Below are 24,244 nucleotides of genomic sequence, written 5' to 3' on the forward strand. Positions count from 1 at the left end.
CCGCATCCAAACTGTGGAGCTCCCTGCCCTTCTGCTTCGTTTTTATTCTTCTGAAGTTATAAAAAGTCATTTTTCGCTCAAGGAAAAAAAAATAATACTACTGAGAATCCTTTAGGAAAAAGTCTTGCAGCAAAATGTGGGTAGGAAGTGGCAGGTCCGAGGAAACAAGCTACGCCTTATCTACAGAGGTCCGCATGCAGGGCCTCCCGCTGTGGCTTCCTCTTGCTGTTGCCCTGGTGGTGCGGCTTGCTGCCGTGATGGGCCTTGGTGCCGGGCGAGCCATTCAGCTGGCCCGAACTCTGCTGCGTGTGAGCCCCTTTACTAGAGGAGCGAAACTGCCGCACTCCTGACTGTAGAGAGAACAACAATATAGCACGAAAGTCATTAAGAGCTTCTCTGCACTGAAAAGGTGGTGTCCTTAAAAAGAAAAATAAAAAACTGCCGTTGCTTCAGTTATGTGCAAGAAGACATCCAGAACGGGTGCTATGTCTGCAGTGTAGCCTGCCGTTTCCCCACCTTGCCCTTGTTCATGTTGGACGTGGGACTTCTGGGCACGTGGCTCTGGGCTCTATGTGTGGCCCCGCTTCCGAAAGGATCCCTGTGCGAACTTGAGGCCCGTCCTGCGAGCTGCTTCACCGTCTTACAGGGTGTTCCATCAGAGTCCTGGGGGTCAATCATAACATCATCCATCTAGTTCACCTACTTGATAATCTGGCAATTTTCTCCAAAGAAATTTACACTGATTTACCCATTTATATAGCTGGGTCATTTTTACCAGAGCAATTCAGGGTAGGTACCTTGCTCAAAGGTACCACAGCAGGAGGGATTCGAACCTGGGTCCTTTGACCGCAACAACTAGCTCTAATCACTACAACACCTGTTGCCCAGCACTCCAGTGCATGAACAAATCAGATTATGGTCAACTAAGGATTAAAAACACTGAGAATCATATGCAAGTTTACATCACTGAGGGACTGATGAGAGTGTAGGTGGGGCACGCAGGGCAATACTCACAGCGTCACTGGAACTGGATGCCCTGGAGGACGGCGATGACGGTGAGGGTGAAGACGAAGGCGATGAGGGCAAAGAGGGAGATGACGGGGGTGGGGAGGATGAGCTCGATGAGTGCTTGCAGCGGGACACCGGGGGCAGCACCACAACTTCCTCCTTGGACACATTATTGTTGCACTTGTCCAGCTGCTGAGGTTCCACCAGCAATGTGATGTCATTTCCTGCAGCAAAGTGGAACTTGTTGGTTATCTTAGTCTGCTGCTACAGAGTGCTCACATAGTTTCTTTCTCCACTACAGCCCACTGGACCACAGGTGTCCAAATTTTAGAATGACAGGTCAGTCCATCACAATAGTTTAATACACAATTTATTTTACATATATTTACAGAATTTTCCAAGAAACAGTTAAAAATTATCCCTTTATTATTTTCTCAGTGATTTACTTTTGTAGAACTCTTGATAACAGCATTTGAAATATTTCATTTTTAATGCAGATTTGGTAAGGAAGTATCAGAAACACTGTGCCACCCTCCATCATGAGCATTAGTAACTTCGAGTGGCTCACACACACACACACACACACACACACACACACACACACATATTTAAATTGCAGTGATCAGTCACTCAGACAACCACATTCCCCCTGAAAGCTTACCATTAAAGGCTGGGTCATTCTGAGACTGACCCCCCCACTGTTTGCTTATCCAGTCTCTGTATTCAGCCACTTCCTGGGTGACCCGAATGATCCGGCCCAGTATACTGCGAGAGGGAAGAGACAATCTGCAATTAGCAATGGCAGTGTTTTACAGAGCCTGACGTTTGCACAGCAAGGAAAATGTCACTAGGGGCAGTGACCCAACAGCGGAGCGCGGGCTCACCTCTGGGCCTCATTGTTAGGGTAGTACTTGGCAATGGGGGAGACGGCATGGCTCAGAACCACATAGGCGTAGTCAAAGGCCTGCTTCACCTGCATGGCACCGTATGAGCTGCGGCCAACGTCGTTGCCTACACAGAAGGAGATGTTAACTCCAGTCTTATATTTGCCCAAATAGCTGACACTTTTCTCTAAGGGACTTACAAGAGATTTGTGCAATAAGCTACTCGCACTGATGTGCCCATTTATACACCTGGCTAATTTTTACTGTATCAGTTTAGGGTAAGTTAGTTGATCAGGAATACCACTGCAGGAGGTATAACACGAACTTGGGTCTTCCAACTACAGAGACCCTAAACGCTATGTCACTTGCTGTTTCCTGGATACAGAAGCAGTCTAGTGTACTAATTTTTCCATTTGCAACTTGTTGTCTTGGAATGCCCCTGTCCAACCGCAGAACCACACTGTTTCTGGCATCGACATTTACTGCCAGCTGGGAGCGTGTGCGCATCTCACCCAGGACTGTGTGACATGCTACACAAGTGAATGTTTAAAACTTAAAGCAATTAACATTAATTACTTTGGTCTACAGTATAATGACGGGGACCACTCCTAAGATTCGAACGCGTAATTATATGGTCTTTACCACAACAGTGTGGCTGGAATGCGATCACTCGGACTACTGTGAGGTGGGGTTGCAAGCAGCTCTCTCACCTGGTTGCAAAGGGTCCTCGATGTAGAGCATGGAGGGCCGGTAGCCATCAAGCATATTCCTCTGCACCTCGTCTTTTGCCACGTAGCTGCCACCATCCTTTATCCGAATGCCTGTCTTCAGGTAGTTGAAGTTTCTGCCATAGTGCTCAAAGAACTCGATGAGGAGAACGCCTACGTTGGCGTTCGGGCTGCTGGCATCTTCTCGATAATGTAGCTGGAGCAAAAAGGACGGGAGGAGGGACTACACATCATGAAGCATGTGACATGATATATAATGAATTTAAAATGAGCAGGTTTTTTTTTGTTAAGTATTTTGTTCCAGGAAATCTGCTTGTAAAATGAATTCTTGTGAAAACTCTTTGGCACAATTCATTTAAATGGGAAAAACAATGCATTTCAAAGCTTCAAAAAGTCACCCCCTTTTCAAAAAAAAAAAAAAAAAAAAAGTAAAATGTTGGTAATTTAAACTAAGATGTTCTAATTCAAAACTTTGTCCAGATTATCAAAAGTGCTCTGTACACCTTTAAATCCAATCTTAAGACAAACTGCCCCAGTCTGCATCACATTTGCATGTTTTCCCTGTGCTTGTGTATGTCCTCCAGGTGTTCTGGTTTCCTCACACAGTCCAAAGATGCATTTTAGATGAATTGGTGACTCAATTGCCTGTAATGTGTGAATGCATGTGTGGCTACCCTGCGATGGACTGGCATCCTGTCCGTGGCTCACCGCACCCAGCCTTCTGCCCTGTGTTTCCTAACCTACATATCCACCAACACTTCATGTATGTAGTCATCCTTTTCTACAAACCTCGGTGTACATAAACTCCAATCCAACTCAAACACACACACTACAATAAATTGCTGCTCTTCATTTATGTAGCTATCTTGCTAACTATTCACTAACGAGCTCCGTACCCTTTCTTAACTATAATATCAGTGTCTACATCAGCAGTGGAACATCGCTTAACTGACGTATACAACATTTCATCAGCTGCCGACAACTAGTTATATACTAGCTACATTCAACCAAGCGCTTGCAACGGTGTAATTCTGCTTTCCTAAACGTATCAGTGCCAAGCTATAACTATCAAATCAGCTCGCTTCCGCTAGCAAAGCAAATCCTGAGAATGTGACCAACCCTACAGAATTTTATCTTTGGATTTGGGGCATTTGAACTGAATTTTCCATTTGTTAGCTATTTATCACTTTGTCTCCGTTTTCCTATTATGGGAAAGTCCGTAGTGTAGCAGCTAGGGATAATGACTTGTAACCTAAAGGCTGTCTGTTCCAATCTTAATCCTGACCCTGCTCCACTGCCTTCGAGAAATACATTTATCCTACACTTCTCCAATACAAATACCCTGATATTTATATTGGTAAAAAGCTGTAAATCACTTTGGATTAAGGATTCAGCTAAAAGGAAAAAGAATGATGCAACTTTGTCTGCAGCTGCTGGAAGTTTCGTGGTTAGAGCTGTCGCCTTGCAATAAAAATACATAAGTCTGAATCCCTACTCCTGCTGTAGTATACTTCATCAAGGAACTTAACTGAATTTCTCCTTTAAAGTTGCACTGCAGTATAAATGGTAACATAATTCTAACTAGTTTAGTATAAAAACCTAAAATTAAATCTGGACATAGGAGTTAATACTTCACAGTCTGCAATTTGTATTTTAATAGTCTAATTGACCATTTGAATTAATTCATTTAGCTGACATTTTTCTCCAAAGTGACTTACAGTGTCAAGCTACTTACAATTATTCTCCCATTTGGACAGCTGAGTAATTTTACTGGAGCAATTTCGGGTAAGTACTTTGCTGAAGGGTACTACAGCCGAAGGTGGGATTCAAATCTGCAACCTTTAGGTCCAAAAGTAGCAGCTCTAACCATTATACTACCAGCTGCCATGCCTAATTTATTTGCACAGTAGATTTAATTTATTAAAAAGACTAAAACCACACTGTTGCCATTAACATTGTTATTGGTTCATAACATTAAAAAGCTTCATTTGAATCTTTTTTTTAACCGCATTATTTAAAAAAATTTAGTCAAGTTATTTTTTTAAACAAGTAATTGAAAATATTTATTGGAAGTAATAGTGCTTTTACTTATACTGTGATTGCCTGGAGTGTACCTTGTCTCACCCTCTGCTTCCCACAAAGGCTCTGGACCACCACAATTGGCAAGAGGTTAAGAATAATGGATGGTTTCTGTATTTATTGTTCTGATGTTTGTTGTTTCACTACAACCGATAAAGAATAAAATGACTACAGCTACATCTAGACCACAGTAGTAATTAGAGAAAATCATTGTAACATACTATGTTTTTACATTTACTAGAAAGTATAGCTGCTTTCCATGTGTGATTTGAGCTCTCAGTTGTTGTATTTCCTTTCCTTGGTTTGTATGAATGAGAAGCAGTGTTTCTCATCTGACATAACAGCTATGTAACAACCAATTCCATACGTAGCTTTAGAGGAAATCATGTGTAGTAGAAACACAGAAGTAGCACAGGTGCAAAAATAAGTGAATCCCAAGTTGCACTGGTTGAACCAAGTAAGAATTAGGAGTGTAAAAATCAATCATTTCTAAAACATATTTATAAAATGAATAAAAGTCTTATTTTAACATTTTATATAAGAATAATGACCATCCCTACAGGGTTCACATAATTTCAAGCAGCACAGTATGTTTGGGAGTCTCAATGGGGACCTTTTTTTTTCTTTAAAAAAAAAAAAAAAAATATATAGATGAAGATAAAAAGAAAAAAATACAAAAGACTGAATATCGTAATGTACAACACAAAGTAAAATTGCTTAATATACGAAAACGCTACATGGCTACAAAAGGCCATATTGTTTTGCAAAAGGAACCTGGAGGTAATTTGGGCTTTTCCCACATTCCTATGCAGATTCGTACAAAATCTTTTCATACCAGCAACGCAAGTCATTCGGAGATTTCTTCGAAGCCATGGATAAGTGCAAATGTAAAATCCAATAAAACAAAGTCCCCAGAGCTAAACATCTGACGGTAAACACTAAGAAGCAACAATGATTTCTTTTGAGCTCCATTTTTATGCACACATTGCTACAATTTCAGCTGAGCTCTGTCTACTTTCCACAAAATGCTTTTTGTAACTTGCAGTCACTTAACATTAATACACAAAACCCACCTGCAGGAAGCTGACGACCATGAGAAAGAGGCTATAGGAGCCGATCCCCCCGGTGAAGACCTCATTCAAGTCCCTCTGTAGCAGGAACTGCTTCAGCACAAGCACCAGGTAGGGAAGCACAGGGAATTTCTGCGGAACGTCAGACATTGCCCAGAAGCACCCAGTTATGGATACGAAGACAGCAAGCGTCATTTCAACCAAACTTTCCCAGTGAACAGCCTTGTCTCACCTTCTTAAACTCTTTAATGAGCTGGGCAGCTTTCACGCCATTCTGTACATTGAAACTGATGTCCACTTTCACCTCGGTGTAAGAGTCAGTCAGTTTTATGATGGGAACCTGAGGAGACAACCGGAAAAACAGGGTCTGGATATAAATCATGATGCAGAGCTCCCTAACCACAACTGTCTGAACTGTTGAACCACATCCAGGCACCATTCCCACAGCAAGATCATATTTAGATGTGTATACACACACAGATGGACAAAGACGCACCGTAGCTTTGTCCAGAACCTTGACGGAATTCTCATCGGCCACACTGCTCTTGCGTAACGCCTCCTCGAGGGTCCACAAAGGCAGGTTGTCCCACTTCCCGAACACCACCAGGTCGATGTCACTGGTACAAGAACAACGACAGCACTCACTTCAGGGCTCCTTACTGGTACTCTGCCCTAAACAGATGTTTCTGGAGGACTCTTGACACCAGCAGTTTGGGTCACTCATGTCTTTTTCCTAGTCTGGAATACAGCAGTTGGGTTAACTTGTGACTTCACTATTTCTGCAAAGTGGTCCTTGACTTAGAACGACCCAGATGTACAACCGCTATACTATTAACATCATTATTATTTTCAAGTCTCGGCATTTGTTCATAACACTCAAAATTGACTGCGCCATCTGCTGTATGATATCAACAGGCCGCACTGCCACAAGCAACCATATTTCTTAGTCTTAGTGTTTCAGTGTCTTGCAGTGATATACCCTTGAGCAAGGTACTTGTGTTGAATTGCTCCAGTAAAATTACCCACCTGCATAGATGGGTAAATAATAGTAAGGAACTATATTTTTTGACGGTATGCCTGCACAGCAAGTAGCACTGCTATCTCATAGCGTCTCACTGGTGGAAGGAAACGTGGGTTTGACTCCCGCTCAGTCTGTACGGAGTTTGGCATGTTCTCCCCATGTCTGCAAGGGTTGCTACCAGGTACTCCAGACACCAGTAAAGTCACCCACTGTGTGTGTGTGCGCGCGCAAGTGTAATAGGGAGAAAGCATGTTTCACCGATGTATGGATGAATGATTCATTGTAAGTAGTTTAACAGTGTAAGTCACCTTGGGTGAATAAGGTGCAGGCTGAAAACACTACAGGGTGTTCACTGGAAGTCACTTTGGAGGAAAGCGTCTGGTAAATGCATAAATAAACGTAAACAGTGCAACATGAAAATACAATTATACTACAGTGCATTTTATTATTCTGTATTAGTATTAATTAATTAGTATTAGTAATTAATTAGTATTAACATGACACTGGAACCCCGTCACGTAAGCCGAGGACCACCTGTACTTCCAAGCTTCCATTGCCCTTGCGTCTTAACACAGAGCAATGATTAGGTGTTTCAAACCCTTGAAGAAAGAACGAGTTACTGTAAACACACAATGCCCCCTTCTGACAGGTCTCCACCTGTTCACAAAGAGCCTCCTGCCAAGCACTCGGGAGCATCGGCGTTTGCTGTAACTGTTGCTTTGACCAAGCCAGTAACCCATATCCTGAGCTCTGAGCCAGGAGATTCAGAGAAAGCAGGAGAACTTGGCTGACTGCTGTCCTCGATACCATCATACAGTAACAGCCCTGTGTCGCACTCACAGGTCACATGATCTACATACATTGCCCAACAGCAGCATGGTACGCCATTCGGACAAAGCACATAATGAGCGAGTCTCCAGAATGTCTCCCGTCTTCCTCCCCAGCAATCAAAACCCAAAAAGACTTGATTCAGTTATCTTCTGGATCCATTTCCCTTATGACATCAGTCTTTTTTTTATTCAAGCACAAGGGTTTAAACACATACTGTGACAAGATGCCAGGTAATGAATACCTGTGACATTGTGAACAAAACATGATCCCCACAATAAAAATTTTTTTAAAAAAATTAACTCACCTGGTTGGTAAGTAAAGACCTGTGCTGAAACTCCCAAACACCTGCACCTGAGAAACAAGAGAATATATGACCTGTTAGCACTTTGAACCCACTAAAAACTACATAGTGTGTAACCAGACTCAGTTCAGATAAGAATCCTGTGCTTTCAAGAAAACAAAGCATGATTGTTATGATTGAGTTCTTAAGCTTCGGTTGTGTTCAAGACCTTTCTATTTTACAAGGTCCTATCCAAAATCGGACCATATAAAGTGATTAAAGAGCAAAGACAATGACCTAATGTTACGTTAATGTTACGGAATCTGTTGCCTATAGACCTAATTGACCTGAAATGAACTCCTGAATGCAGTATCTAATACTCTGTTCCATATTAAAGTCTTTCACACACATTTCCTACAGTGACGAGATGTGACCATATATACCAGGGATGTACGAAATGGGAATAACGCAAAAAATTCAATGAAACCGTTGATCATTAACTTTGTGTTCAGATGCCTGGTGTGGAGGATATCATGAAGCCTCATGGCAATGAGATGAAAGAAACCATATTTAGGAGAGATAAAAGGTGTAAAACCTTAGGGCGGCACGGTGGCAAAGCGAATAGCACTGCTGTCTCACAGCACCCGGGTGGTGTGAGAGGACACAAGTCCAATCCCCGCTCAATCTGTGTGGAGTTCGCGTGTTCTCCCTGTGTCTTTGTGGGATTCCTCTGGGTGCTCTGGTTTCCTCCCACAGCCCAGACATGCTTTTAAGGTTCACCCATAGTGTGTGTGACAGAGAGAGTGTTCCACTGAAGAGTGACCCATTGTAAGTAGCGTATCTAGCAGTGTAAGTCACCTTGGTGAATAAGGTGTGTGGGCTGATAACACTACATAGAGTTCGTCGGAAGTCACTTTGGAGAAAAGCATCCGCTAAATAAACGTAAAAACGGTCAAATTTCACTGGAACACAACCTGAAAGCTGAGAGAATGCGCTAGGAAGCATAACGTGTCTTATAAAGGTCTCAGTAAGAGAACTTAGAGACACACACTCAGTTCTCACCTGGGCTGTGTGCCATCAGTGTTACAGCTTTGCTGTATCCAGCATGTCCGCCCAGCAAATATCGCACACACACTTTCTTCTAGAATGCAGTCTACCTCTCCACGAGAACACGTTATAGCCAGAATCTGATTCCAAGGATCAAAGTGCCTCGAACATAAAGGAGAAACTGGCTATTTGTCATTGATGTGCTGTTCCCTCACGCTATTGATATTTAAGTTACGAATTTTCAGGTATACTGAAAATGAGTACATGTCAACGTTCACCTTTATTTTATAAAATTCTTGACCTGCATTTCCACTTTCTGCCATTAGTTGGCAGCAAAACACACTCAGAATAAAAACACAGAAGAGCAGTCTCATTCCATGCATTTCTATAATGTTCACATCTTGTGTTCCTGATAGTAAGTGACAAATAAGATGAGGAATGCTGCAAATGTTTATGGGTTCAATCAGTCAACAGTCAGTATTCAATAGAGGTTTGTGGAGTGTATGAATTTCAGTTATTTGCAATGTGGCTTAAAAATGTTCAAGTGAAAGGTCTTAATTTTACTACAACTATACCCAAAGAAAAACACATTGTGTACATAAGATGAAAGTAGCTTGATATGGGATTAATTGCTAAACAGCAGTGAATAGGAGATTGAGGCAATTATGTATGTAGCGCAGTTAATAAGGTGTAAGACCGGCCGTTGTGTGCCAAAGCTATAGTTAAAAGCAATCGGCACATTACGTTGCAGCCTAACACACCAGCCAATCTTAGAACTTACTAACTGCACCACTTTTTTTTTTTTTTTTTAAATTTTCAGGAACTTTAAAAGGCTTCAAATTAATATCTTAAGACAATAAAAGCATTGCACTTCAATCTAGCATTGTCACGCCCGACACGCATACCTTGCCTTATGCCCTATGTTTTCAAGATACAGTAAATCAGTGGTTAGTTTAATAATGGGTGTATGGAAGTGTTAGTTTTTTCATTTGTTATAGTTTTGAGGTTTTTCAAGAATTTAAGCCACTGAAAAGTGGAGCAGCTTCATTCAGCTTCTCTTTGCTGTATCTTAGTAGTGAAATTGAATTTGGAGTTATGAATAAATCAACCTCTAGTCATACTTGTGTTCCTAAGCTGAGGACTGTCAGATCATCTGGCCTCAGCAAACAAGTAACTGAATGTGTTAAACTAGGCTTACTTTAGAATCACGTCTGTAGCCATGTCTTTTTCTCTTAATGTAATGCACAAACTGTATTTTTGCTGAGATGTACATCGCTTTGGAGAAAAGCATCTGCTAAATGAAATACAGTAAATGTAAATATGTTGAAAGCCCACACATCTGCATTTGGATACACAGTCCTTACGTTTGCGTAGGGCCACAAGTCCTTGACGACCCTCTCGATGCGGTCCACCACCTCCATCCTCATGCGCTCCTCCTCCGGCCGCGGGGACATATACTCATAAAAGTCAATGATTTCCTCGTGCAGCCTGCAAGAACAGCAGAGCGCGTCAGTGACCCCGGCCCAGTGCCAACTCCTCACCCGGTCGGCGTGACACCAACAACTGGTACTTTGACTCTTTCAAAGGCAACTGGCAAGAAAGAGTCCCTGATATGCAAGAATTAAAATCTCACACATAACTAGTCAGTCATCACTTGGACGGGGCTGAACAGTCATCAGTTCCCGAGCAAAAGGATCACCTGAGCTCACCTGGGTGGCACAGTAAAGCCAGGTCGCAATTCCACATCTGTACAATAATTTACACACCGACAGCGGTGAAAGCAGCAATAACACCACTTTTGTGTTACAGTGACAGGTAGGCATGTGGTCACTGTGTGGCTGAACAGTGAAGGCACCCCAAGCACAGCTGTGCACAAAGGTGCTCGAACAAACATGCGCTCCTAAAGCAACAGGAACGTGATTGTCAGAGCACCATGTGTATTGAATATACCCCGGATAAAGGGTCCAAACTGTAACACGTGCATAAAATATATGACCATACATAAATTGCAGCCAGTGCCATAACAGGAAAGGTCAAACAGGGGAAACACCCAGCGCAGGTAGAACTTCAAACAGTTTTTCATAAAATAGCAGACCTTCATTGCAATGCACACTGCTCCGGTCCCCTTGACCAAGGTGCCTCTGCTCATTTGGTGGCCGGACACACAAGAGGTCTAAAAATCAAAAGCCCAGAGGTTCTCTGTTCTGGCTCTAATGTGGTGGAATGAGCTCCCTCTGTCCCTCAGTACTGCTGAATCCCTCTGAACATCCAAGAAGAGTATCAAAACATCTTTCAAACCCACTTCTCTCCTGATTTTTTTCCATTTGCTCCATAAACGTCCTACATTATCTGACATCTCCCGATCAATTCTATATACAGTTGTGTAACGTGTATATTGGACTAAAACTATTCTGTGCCTGTATTTATGTCTGTGAAACGCACTGAGTGGTATGTTGCTTTGGAGAATGACATTTATTAATTTAGCAGATGCCAATCTAACGTACGTCCCCTCCATTTCTAGGTGTTTAACATTAATATTTAATGACAGCAGGTGGCACAGTAGTGACGGCCATCACCTTAAAACACTGCCTGTCAACAAGGTGACACTGGCAATGCCCTGTGGTGCCACCAGATTGTCTATAATTCTGCCTTGTCTTCAATATGCTATCATCATAATATTTTAGACAAGTACTAACAGCAGAGATGTAACAATTTTCTTGGACAGATGTCCTTTCTTTTATACTGTCACAAATGATAATTAACAGTCACCCTGTGCTTTACATTTGTTTATAATTTCCTGCTGTAGAAAAGGTGATTGGTTGTCGTCAGCTGATGCGTCCAAGATCACAAAACCGCGTTACGTTGGTTTGTTTCTTTGTAGCTGCCCACTTAAAAAGAGGAGAAAGAAAAAAGAGCGGTTTTTGTCAGCTCATGGTCGACTTCATCCTTCATTACCGTTTGGTGCAGGTGGTCCATTAAGGATGACATTATTTCCTGTTATATGATCTCAGAACTCTATACGTTCCATGGCTCACACAATATATGGCTAGACTGAAGACGACATCCTGCCAAAACGCATCCGTCCCATGATGAAAATTAAAACTATTTTGGTAAGCTTATGGGCGCTCATCTTTCATTTAGTTTTAAATACCAGGGGCTCTGAGCACACAAGCACTTAATTTGATTTTTAAACTAAGTTAAACGCATTTTTGGTTTCTTCACTACAGACACCCCTCGACTTATGCAAATAGACAGTTCTTCAACCCCTTACGCAAGTAAAAAGTTACGTATGTCCGATTCCCCTTCCTCCCCCCACCATTCAATGTAGGCTAACCTACCCTAGGCATTAGTTGCAAACATAAGTATAAAAATGACACAATATAATTCTCTAGTAAATGTCAGACATAGATGTCTGTCATATTTTCATGCTAGCCATTCCTTTCTCATGCTCCTTTATACGTGCAGCATCTGTCACTATCGTATTCAGTCGATATGGCTAAACCTTGTTCCTGTGCTAAAGAGTCTTTGTCCAGCTTCATATTTCCTTCTTATGAAGAATTTCATCTCCAAATCAATTGCTGTACACTCGCGAGACAGTTTTCTTTCAAATGCACGTTTACCATCAGGCATTGTAAATTATGCAAAGGGTAGAAAAATGAGAAAAAAGTACTACGCTAAGGAGAGTAGATGTGTTCACAGCTCAAAAGACACGAGAACTGGGAAGATGCAGCTTCCTGCCTTGTCTGGTTACGCCGACTTGCCCGAAACTTATTTCGGATGTTTCAAGTAAAATAAAACCGCTATCCGTAAATACTGTGCATGCCAGGAATTTTTTACGTAGATCCAGATTTACATAAGTCAAATTTACAAAAGTAGAGGGGTGTCTGTATAAAAATTTTGCTGCTGCAATTCATGGTAAAAACCAGGCTCAACAGCACCACAACTGTAGGAAAGATTTGAACCTGCAACTAGGGACAACACAGAACAGGATATACGACTTGAGGGTGCAGTAAGTAACAGAGGCATAGTGATTACAGCTGCTGTCTGTGGACCAAAACTCACATGTTCGAATCCCATCTTCAGCTGTACTACCCTTCAGCTAGGTACTTACCCTAAATTGCTCCAGTAAGAGAAAGAGTTACTCAGCTATATAAATGGGTAAATGGCTGTAAGTAGCTTTACAGTGCAAGTTTCTGTGGGGAAATTAAATGAAAAAATGTAAAAGTAAGAAAAAAGAGCAAAGAACCACTGCCTTACAATCTCAGGACCTTAGGTTCAAACTCCCGAAGCCACTGTGGTACTGTTGACCAAGGTTCCTACCCTGAACTGATACAGGACGAACAGCCTGCTGTATAAATGGGTAAATGATTTCCAGACATTGCTAAGTCACCTCGAACAAAGATGCCAGCTGAACGCAGGCTGAATGAAATATTTTTACAGTTACAAACTTACATTGCCCATGTATTTAGCCTAAAGCTGAACTGAAATTTCAAATGCAGCTCCATCACATTAACTTGTTCCGCCAGCGCAGACAATACATCACAAAGGAACGTAATCATAATATTACAGCATGTTTCTAGAGAAAAACAGTTTCTTTTTTCAAAAATATAGCTTCTCTTTAAACCGATTACTATGTATGAAATCCCCTGCGAGAAATGCCTTTGACGTTCCGTGACATAATTATGCAGTACAATTCAGAAGAGCGTTTCGCTGGTGAAGTTGGCAAAGCCATTAATATTCTGCTGGAAAATCCGTGGTATAAAAGTGCCGTACATCTTTTAAATCCACTTTGTGTTGCTGAAATGTTGAGTATTTTACTGAAAATCAACTGTAGCTACCTGAAGAAACAGGCATGTCGGGGTGAACCGAGGACAGCCTGGCAACCGTTAGGCGCTTTTGGTCTGCTTCCAAAATTGCTGAGGTTATTCCCCACAGTGACATACAGTGCTACATTGATTTACCCATTTATTCAGCTGGGTAATTTTTACTGTACCAATTTAAGGTATTTACTTTGATCAAGGGTACTACAGAAGAAGCAGGGATTCAAAACCCTTGTCTTTTGAATGAAAAAGTTGCAGCTCTAACTGCTACACCACCTGCTGGCCCAACCAGCAGGAAATCATTTGAATCCCACAATTCCCAAAGCTGAGGTGCCCTGACTTCATGATAAAGACCAGAGGACGGCAGGATGACAGCGCATGGCCCGGTGACACCGCACACGTCACTGCGACTGAGCGATGTCTGCAGGCAAGCAGACGGGCCACGGGGTCATCACTGCAACAGGGTCCATGAGCACAGCAGAGAAGTTCCAACCAGGACAGCGAGGGGACGGGATGAGGGCTGCTGTTGCTCAGGGAAATGTCTAGGGGTGAAAGGTCATCACTGACAAGGGCAGTCCATGCACCACAGACCCCCACGGGACAAGCCATTGAGAATCCATGCTGGACGACCACCAGGCATTCCTTTAAGCGACATTGAAATCCATAAAATTGTGGAGCACAGACAACTCACCACCACAGGAATCGCTGATGACAAAGGCCCCGCCCCTCAGTGCTCAAACTGCACGAGGAAACATGAAGCAGCAACACATCCGAACACATAGCCTACTTCAGCCCAAACTCGTCATTGTTTCATGGTAAAGCTCTTGGTTTCAGGTACGAGTCACATGATGAAAGATCTTTCCAGAAGCCATGTTTTCATCACAGAAGAAATAGAATAGTTGTTCAGGAGCCCTGGAAGTCATCAGGCAGCGGGCATGGGGGTCCAAACCAGTTCATTTCAACACCCAGAAGAGTGGCCAGTTGGTCCATATGCTAGAGTCGGATCTTGGTACAAGTGTGGCAGGGGAGACCCAGGTCTTACTGGAGGGCTACCGATGGGCTGTGAATAATCAGTTAAGAATAGGTTGGGCCTCGAATCACCGCAGGCCTATAAATATGTGCGCTAAAATAGGCAGCATCCCTACCCTGGGAAAAGGGTACCATACACGATCAGTCTGCTCTGGAACGGTGGTGTTAGGACCAGAAAGCTGGGGCAGAATGACCAAAGTGAGCAGTGAACCCATCTGCAGGCCACAGCCACACTCCCCAACCCTGCGCTTGCGGAGCTTGACCCGCGTCAGCAAAATGATGCTGGGGGGTGAGAGGCTGGGCACCATGTCAGGTCTGCCAAAAAATGCTGCGTGCACAGGGACACGGTAAAAATGACAGCTTGTCCAACCAATAAATCAGAACCTGCAACCTACTTTTTACACAAAGACATTGGGAAGAGGTGGCTTCACCCCAGAAGGCATAAGGCTTTCGCCCCCGCAGCCAAGGTGCCCCAATGCCCCTCCAACACAAACCCGTTTTGTGCCGTTTGATTTGTGCCGTTAAATTAGAACACGTGGAACACGTGTTGTTTCTTGCATAATAGCAATGATTATTTCCAGGGTGTGACCTCACCCTGCCCCCACAACAGTATTAACCCTCGAACCTGGGAACAGCACCCCTGCCATTTACAATTACATTGCACATTTTCCACTTTTGTCAAGGTATTATGACCATTAAGAGGTGGTGTGATGTCACCCAGCCTGCCTACAGAAATTCTGATAGAAAACAAGGGTCAGGTTTGGGTAAGTATTACTAACAGCAGCCAACAGAGCAGCAAGGAGTGAGCTCACTCCAAAGACACACTCGCAGGCTTCCAAGGAGGCGAACATCCAGAACATTCCAGTGTTCCCAGCCGGAGAAGCCACACATGCTGAAAAGACCAACTCGACGCCCCTCCGATCCACTTCCGACATACTGGGATAACAGCACTGCCTGCTCCTCTCTGGAGGGAAAACGGAGGAGCATCTTTGAAATGGGGAGCAACATCACACAACAGGGTTAGAACAACTAAGCTCACGTACTGCACAACAATCTGCCACCCTGTCCAGGTAAAATGACCAAAAATACAACGGTAAAGTATCAAGCTTCAAAACAGCTCATGCTGGGGTGGGTTGGGGTCCAGTCATGCCACTCACCTTTCATTCCAATATATTGCACGTAGTTTTTTAAAATATTTTCATGATCGTAACCTTAGCTTTATTGAATGTGTTATATGCATTAAAAAAAATTCTAAATATTTAGTTTCAAAATTTTTAAACTCTGGGTTCCATTCTCCAATTAGCCAGCCGCTCAAGAAAAAATACTGATGATCATGCCGTGTTGTGTTTCACACTTTCTTTGCAAATCTAAATTCATTATAAGTTTGGGGCATTATAACTATATAGTTATTTTATGACAAATTTACATATGTTTTCATTATTTTGTTATTGTCATATGGTACTATGAAGTACATTTTTAATTATGTCACAGCATTACACTATTTCTTGACAGTAATTTAAGTAATACACTGAGATACACTGGACAATCTGGTCATTCCAAAAAATTATGTACCCAAAGGTCCAATCATGTGGAGCCAAACTGGAAACGATGATGATAATGTGACAGGTGGAAAACCCATGTGCTCTTCGTCTCACATTCCTCACCTCAGCCATGAGAGAGGGATTTAAACAGAGAAGGGAACAGCACAGACGTGGAGGGGTGGGGCTTCCAACATGTGGCTCCGCCCCTGACAGCTCATTGGCTGAGCTCAGACGCTTATTACTTGCAGTGAGAGCTGACGCATGGGAGTTGCCCCTCATGTCCTCCTCCTCAGTGAGCTCTCTGCTCGACCCTGCGAGCCCATAAATGGACAGGTTTCCCATCAGGCTGTTCCCAAAAAGGTTCGGCCAAAAGGTATACAGGGTTTAACACAGCAACTATTGTATTTCATTTAGACTGATACCTGAGATAACAATACCGCTCTTTTGTTAGGGCGGTGTTTCCATCCGGACCGTTCGTGGTTTCCACTCCGTTCCACTTTCGGAAGCCAGTTTTAGTGTTTTATTTTCTCGTACATGCTCGATGCTTTGTTCCGCAGCAACAGCATGCCTCCCGTTACAAAACCAATTTAACCGCAGTGAACTATCATTTCAATAAAGAGTTCAAGAGCCCCCTAATGCAAAACCCAAGCCATTAAACAATAGATGATTAAACATTTCTAACTACCAGACAATGTTATAAGGTTAAACACTGAGGAGTTTGTCAGAATAATTGACATTTCTTCATTTCTGGCCATCTGCGTGAACCTGCACGGTCGCTTCTGCTCACTCCCCGTTGCCACCCGCAACATCTCCGCACCCAGAATTGGGCATCCTGCCTCGGCCAGCAGAGCAATACCATTCACACAGATGAGAAGGCAGTCCAGCTCAGAGTCTCCAACTGGGATGGGTTCAAAGGTTAAAAAGACAACCTGCGCACACACGCATACACACACGGACGGACGGACAAAAGACAAATGCAGCATCTGCGACACCTTGGCAAATGACAAGCGTTCCTCTCTTATGCAAGCAAAGGCACACAAATCCCAAAAGGTTGAGATATTAATAGCGCCACCGTGTAAGACTGAAACCTTCATTGCTGTAAAATGCGGAGTGAAAAGCATCAGCGAGGCAACTCGCAGCAGGCGGGACCCTGAACAGACCCACCCCCTGCCGAGACTAACCTGGGAAGGGCTCGGAGGAGGAAACGAGAACCAGTTGTGGCCAATTCTGAATAATGAGCGCTTGAATTAGTGAGACTGGACTGAAATCAGGTTTTGCTTTTCTTTTGGAAGGAGACTAGAGAGAACACCCTATATGAGTAAAATTTTGAACTTTTGGGGATTGTGCTTAAGGACCTGAAGGAGATTGCAGAATTTCAGAGCTTTACGTTAAAGGTCTGACTTAAGCTGGCAAATCAGCTGTCACTGAGCAAAGTCTTTCCCATCACCGTTTCCATCTTTGCAGTAGGAGGTGGTTCAAATCCCAGCGAACTGTGCTGGTAACAATGTGGAGCAGTAATGTAACCAACCCAGCTGCAGCAGCAGAAGGCCTCATACAAGGGGTTTCCAGCTGTGCAAGAGTAGTCCAGCCCCCGCTGGGGCACCCCAGCTGCAGGGGCTGGGCGTATGGGAGTGGTGGCCAGTTTGTTTTGGAAAGCACAGGCAGGACGTGCTCTTCATTTGCAGCACGTCAGAGGGAAGGAACGAGCCACGCCCCCCCCCCCACAACCACCAGGATGGGGGCGTTGAAGCTACAGTCTGGCCCAAACGGATGTGATATGCAAGCAACTGTTCACACATCGTGTGTGGAACTGCACAAAAGAGCAGCAGCAAGAGAAAACCAAAGCAACCCCCCCCCCCCAAATATCAGAACAGGAGTAAAACAAGTACATCTGCATATTGACCAGACACTTCAAAGTAATTTACACTGTAAGGCTAATTAGGTAAAAATGTATATACCCAGCTGTACAAATGGGTAACCGTAGGTAGATTAACACTGTAAGTTGCCTTTGAGAAAAGCATCAGTTAAATGAATAAATGTAAACTTGTTTATACAGCTGAGCATTTCTTACTGCATCAGTTCAAGGGAAGTACCTTGTTCAGAGGGTATTGGGAGGTGGGATTCAAACCCCCAACCTCAAAGTTCACAGACGGCAGCTGTAACTAAGCATCTGCTCTTCCCATAATTTTACTATTTTGGTTCCATGCCACACTCACTGGAGAAAGTGTGCAATGGAAAGGGGGGGGGGAGAAAGTCACTGAAGAAAAGGACATTTTGACACTTAAGTGGAAAAACTCATCATTAGTCAAACAGATGTACTCTGATAAACAGATCACAATATTTTTTAAAAACATAGATCCTTCTCGATGTCAGTACAAGAAAGGGCAGCAGATAGCGTGTTTAGGGCTGCTCATCTGTAAACTAAAGGTTACTGGTTCAAATCCCACTGCAGTACCCTTGATCAAGGTATTTACCCAGAATTGAGACAGTAAGCAACCCCTGCCATTGATATTACAAAGTTATTATACACAAATCTACATGTTATACGTGACCCATGAGGGAGGGAAGGGTCACAGACCCCACAAGGCAGCCATGAAGCAGTTAATGTGTCCAGTACAATAGTGTAAGAAGATGACAAGGGTTCACCGATGATGCTGCGCTCATCGCAACCAAGTCACTTGTGGAACTGAGTGCCGTTTCAGTGAAGCCCGACTAGGTTTAAAAAAAAAGAGAGGAAAAAAAAAAGGCAGCAACGCAGGGAGCATGGCGCTGTCTTAAAAGGACGTGGTCCGGCGTGTTTTGACAGCAACCCGGGCTGCATGGTAAAGGTGAGAGCATCAGGGTAATCACAAAGGAATGCATTGAACAAACACAGCGCTGCAATATTACTATAAATGAGTATGCGAAAAGGGGGTGGAGAGCACTGCAGGCTGTGCAGGCCTCTGCGCATCAAGCGGAGGAGTGGAGCTAAAACCTTACAGGACCCGACACACCACCTTTCATTGAGAACTGCCACCAAACTCAAAACGTACACAGCAAACAAACACGGGCAAAGCAGGATCAGCATTACCTACAACTTGACTGGTAAACACATGGCTGAGGGTTCGAACCCTGGGACAGTAACCTTACCTGCCTGTTTGGATACAACAAGCTAGATGCCACAGAGCTTGAATAAATGCATCCACTTTGTGCAAAATTTGGGGGGGGGACACGCAGATGACAGTGATTAGACCTGCTGTCTCGCAATAATTGGTTCAAATCCCAGCTCCTTCTGTAATACCCTTGACCAAGGTACTTACCTCAGTACTGGGCTGTGTCAATGGGCACAACTTTGTAAAGTTTATTTACATTTATATGAAATCATATCTGACACTCCATCCAAAGGAACTTAGTGGTGAATTATTAATCTACACTAATTCATTAACACAGCCAGGTAATTTTTACTGTGTCATTTCAGGGTAAGAATCTTGAACAACGGTACTGTACCAAGAGGTGGGATTCAAACCTAGGTCCAAATGCAAAGATGATGGCTCTAACTACTACACCACCTTCCCCCCCCCAATTTTTTCATCTCCCAGGGTTCGAACCCTCGGCTGTGTTGTTACAAGCTGTGCGCACTGCCCCTGTATCACTGTGTGTGTGTTTGGTGTGTCCAGCTGAGTTTGATTATTAATTCACATGTAAGTGATGACTTCATCCAAGGCAATTTACAACACTGGATAAGCTACTCACAAGTGTTTACCCAATCCCCCCTCCTCCCACAGACACTATGAAGGTAGAGTCACCACTTCTGAAACATGTACCATTGGACTGCAGGTAGAAACCAGAACACATTGAGGAAACGCAAATTCATATCGTGACCAATCGCACAACACCAACACTACCTGCTGATCCACCGTTGATGGTGGATCCTCACATAAAGTTGTTCACTCAATTACTAAAAAAAATTAAATGTTACATTTGGATTCTGAGAGCAAAATAATTTCCCCCTTAGAGCCCCAAGATCCAAACAGGGAGGTCACGTGACCTTCAGGACAGCACTTTTCAGCCCAAAAAAAAAACACAGAAGAGGCTTTTAAAATGCAAGAGGTGGCTGCTTGCCCCAAGCCCCTTACTTTCCCAGGGTAAAATACCACACAATTTATAAACATAAAAAAAAAAAAGAGTGGTTGTCTGTGCCAGTCAACAAGGAACTAGTTTTACCCTTCTGATGCCAGCTGTGGAATCGGCACCAGGGCCTCAGGGAGCGGGTGACTTCACAAGTCCGACACACGGAGGTACACAACACACATCTACTCATTTAGCCAACGTTTTTTCCCCCACAAAGGGTAGTACAGCAAGAGGTGGGATTCAAGGCTGCATTTTGTGAGTGCAAGAAAGGTTGTAGCTTTAACCACTGCACCATCTCCTGTCCCTAAGCTCCGCGTGTGTGTGTTCGCATTGTCCTCCTCACGCATCAACACGTAAGGGGTACGAAGTCACCTAGAACAGCAGGCACATTTCTGAGCACTAATTCTCACGAATCTCCACCCACAAGGAGAACACCACCAGCTAGCGTCGAGCATACAGCCATGTGACCTGGAGGTCTCCAGGTTCGAATCCCGTACCTGCTGTAGTACCGCTGTTCGAAGTGCTTGCCTGGATCCATACAGTCGAAAATTCCCGGCTTGATAAGCGGAGAAATCGGTGTAAAAGCTGATTAACAGTTGCGGTTTGTTTTGACAAAAAAAAAAAAAAAAAAAAAAAAAAAAAAAAACTGTTTGGCCTTGGGCCGAAGAAATTCCAGCAATTGTGGGAAACCTGTCCTTCCACACCGCCGAGGCTTAAAAATGGTTCAGAAATGGGAGTGTGAATAAACTTTATTTTAGGCTTAATTGTGAAAAGTGGGGAAGTGGAATAAGATGGAATAAAAATAAGGGTTTAATGACAGCAGCACAAGGTAAGGCACAGGGGCCGAGGGACACCCGGCCAGGACCTTCACGCCTTCCTCTGCACCATCATCATCCCAACTCTCCTCTCCACTCTAGTGTGGATCCACAGGTGACAGCACCACAGTCCATCTGGCAGAACTGCGGCTCTCCTCACAGATCGAAGGAGCCACTACTGCATGTTTCCTACTAGGGCAGCAGGGGGCACAGTGGTGGAAGCCACTGACTGCCTTTAGACTGGAAGAACCCAGGCCAGGGTCGATCCGCACCTCCTCCAGCTACCCTTGATCGAGGTGCTTACCCTGACTTGCCCAGTAAAAATTACCCTGCTGTACTCATGGGTACATCAGTAGCAGAAAGGGGGGAGTCGCTTGGGGCCGAAGAAACAACGTGCGCCTGGCCTACGCCGTAACTTAAGCACCGTGACCCTCCCGACGGGAACCGCGCCGCTCCGCGCCAGCCAGCGCTCGCTCACCCGAAAATGCCCTCCGAGTAGTTCCTCCTCTTCCACGGGGTGCCCGGGAACCCGCCGGGCTCGGCCGCGCACGATGCCGTCCGCACGGCGCTGCTGTTGAAGCCAAACGTGCTCGCTTTGTTCTCGCGTCTCCGTTTGCTGCGCTGCGCGGCGCCATCCGCGATCCTCCACACGGAACCGGGGCCGAGCCCCGCGGCCCGGCCGCCCTTACTCGCTGCCCGGTTCCTGTAGTTGTTGTCCGCGTCCAGAGGCACGAAGTCCGGCTGCTCGGCGATGAGGCTCTCGGGCCTGCACACGGACATGCCCCGCTCCCTGGGCTCTCCGCCCTCGGCGCTCCGGCTCGCGCTGCACGTCCCCGCGGCGCCGTTCAGTGCAGCAGCGGTCCGGCTGGAGGCGGCGTTGTGGTTCTCGTTGAAGCAGAGGCTGCCCAGACCCTGCGTCGTCTCCCAGATCTGCATCCACAGGTTATTAGCGGGTCCGAGCTGTTCTGGCTGAAACCAGGCGATCCTCGGATCCATCAAACGGGCAGAGGGCAGAGAAGAGCTCACTGCTCCCGTGCGCACGAGCGGCTTAGCGCGGCGCCGCTCGACTCACACGCACCAGCGCCGCGCAGGAAACGGAGGGTTGGAGAGCGCAGTGCCGGCGGTGTGTGCAGCCGAGGAGTGCGCAGAAAAGCGAGGAGACACGAATCGAGGCGCTGGAACTCGTGCCCCAGCACTATGGCCGCTCCTGGATCCCCCAATGGCGGAGTGCTCGGCCACACTGCGCACACTCACGGAGAGCGAACCTGGGTGGAGCTGGGGGCGGGGCCGGGGGGGGGGCGGTCTTGGAGATGGGGCGGCTCGCGCTCGAGAAAACTCTGCGTGTTACGTAACGGCACGAGCTCTTACTTACGTAACAGCGGGCGACTGGTAAATCACAGAACGGAGAGGGAAGTCTCTGTCGATCGCTTACTTTATGGAGGGAGCCCCTGTTCATTGTTTTCGATAGTAAACATTAAAAACTGACTTTGTCATAGTACACGACTGCTTATGATATTAACTGCTGTGCAGGCTCTCAGTAGAAGCGAGATGGGCCGCTGATTGCTAAATCATGGCCGATAAACGCTCAAAAACTTGCCTAGACTAGCGGCAAAAAAAGCTCATTGCTTAAGTCAAGTTTGCCGCCATGGCCCATGGTGGAGAAGACAGTGAAACGTGTCCATAGTTGCCTTTTTAACTATTCCCTTTCAGTAACATGTATATGTTAATAACGCAACAACATTGTTTTCAAAGTTCTTACTTACGTCGCGCTATTTCTGCGTTGACTATACTCACTGTGGCTTACCGATTACAAAATACCAATAGTTTTTCTAGAGTGTAGAAAGTTTTGAAGAATTTATCAAAACTGTCACTCACACATATAAGAAAGATTATATTGAGAGATTTAAAACGCCATTTATTTTAAAAAAAAAAGCGTAGTCTGCACTGGAACATTGTAGAAAAGCACTGAAATATAACTGGAAGACTAGAGGACACCCGAATATTCTAGAAAATACCTAGGTAAATAACTTTATAGAAAGCAACAGATCCAAAGGTAATGGAATATTTGGTGCTTGGAACATGGTCGTGGTGCCAAATTTTGCTAATTTCAAGAATGTGGAGTATTTTTCTCAAAACTGACATATAGTACGAACTAACACCAAAACTATGCTTAATCTAACTAAACAATGGAAAAATTCAACAACAAAAAATTCTGTTACAGTGTGTAATGCACACACACTGCTGTTAAGTGCTGTTTGTTCAAGTGAGGTCGTTCTGGTCGGGAGCCTATCCCTGAAGCAGAGGTCAGGAAGCAAAACACAGCCTGGATGGGATACCAGGCCATGGCAGCACAGAGAAGACAACTTAATCACCAATGGAAGGAAACCAAGGCCAAAATGCAAACTCACAGCCCGCAAGATACGAGGCACTAGCGCTACCTGCCCTAGAGAAAACACTGTTACATAAATGGTAAATCATTGTGAGGAGCTTAGCATACAAACTCAACAAAGTAAACTGGACAAACGCTAAATAAGTAATTACATGCTAAATGCTTAAAAGTTATTTTAATACAAGATTACGAGTTCTGATATATTGTGTTTGCCAACAAGCATGTAACTTTTTGTAACAGCTGAGTCCACCCGTTGAGTAGGCTGTTTTAAAACTACCAACACCCCATTCCTCAAATAACATGAACAGTTCATTAGATGAAATTAATCAGTTAGATGCTGAAGGGGTTGAATTGCTATTATTTCTTATGCAGAGAAATATACATAATTTGTCTTGGACAATAAATACATAACTTAAAATTAATTAAAATATCAAAATTTTATGCATTCAAATGGTGGCAACATCATATTTTATAATATTTATAGCAAAACTATTTATAGCTTGTCTTTTGTTAATTAATTATGAAAAATCCAGTTGTTCAGTGCAGGGTGCGTCGGTCCGAATTTTCATATTTTAAACACAGTTCGAATGCC

General features: G+C 44.2%; 1 protein-coding gene across 1 annotated transcript; it reads right to left on the bottom strand.

Moving 5' to 3' along the window:
• tent4b (terminal nucleotidyltransferase 4B) lies at positions 1–22,512 on the bottom strand. Its single transcript, XM_018749664.2, has 12 exons — positions 21,742–22,512; positions 10,313–10,436; positions 7,926–7,972; positions 6,266–6,386; positions 6,002–6,109; positions 5,773–5,901; positions 2,603–2,816; positions 1,893–2,019; positions 1,670–1,773; positions 1,015–1,232; positions 517–663; positions 1–350 (listed from the first exon to the last, which is right to left on the bottom strand). The coding sequence occupies exons 1-12, from the start codon at positions 22,257–22,259 to the stop codon at positions 177–179; spliced, it is 2,031 nt and encodes a 676-aa protein (XP_018605180.2). The 5' UTR covers positions 22,260–22,512; the 3' UTR covers positions 1–176.
• Positions 22,513–24,244: the final 1,732 nt, after the last annotated feature.

This window comes from Scleropages formosus, chromosome 5, assembly GCF_900964775.1.
Source record: "Scleropages formosus chromosome 5, fSclFor1.1, whole genome shotgun sequence".
In the NCBI taxonomy this organism is placed as follows: domain Eukaryota; kingdom Metazoa; phylum Chordata; class Actinopteri; order Osteoglossiformes; family Osteoglossidae; genus Scleropages; species Scleropages formosus.

Excerpts from the sequence above, each read along its gene's own strand:
- tent4b (XM_018749664.2), bottom strand. The coding sequence starts at position 22,259 with ATGGATCCGAGGATCGCCTGGTTTCAGCCAGAACAGCTCGGACCCGCT. Across the intron at positions 7,973-10,312 it reads ACTTGTGGCCCTACGCAAAC|GTGCAGGTGTTTGGGAGTTT; the intron begins GTAAGGACTGTG and ends CTTGTTTCTCAG. Across the intron at positions 351-516 it reads CCAACATGAACAAGGGCAAG|TCAGGAGTGCGGCAGTTTCG; the intron begins GTGGGGAAACGG and ends TTCTCTCTACAG.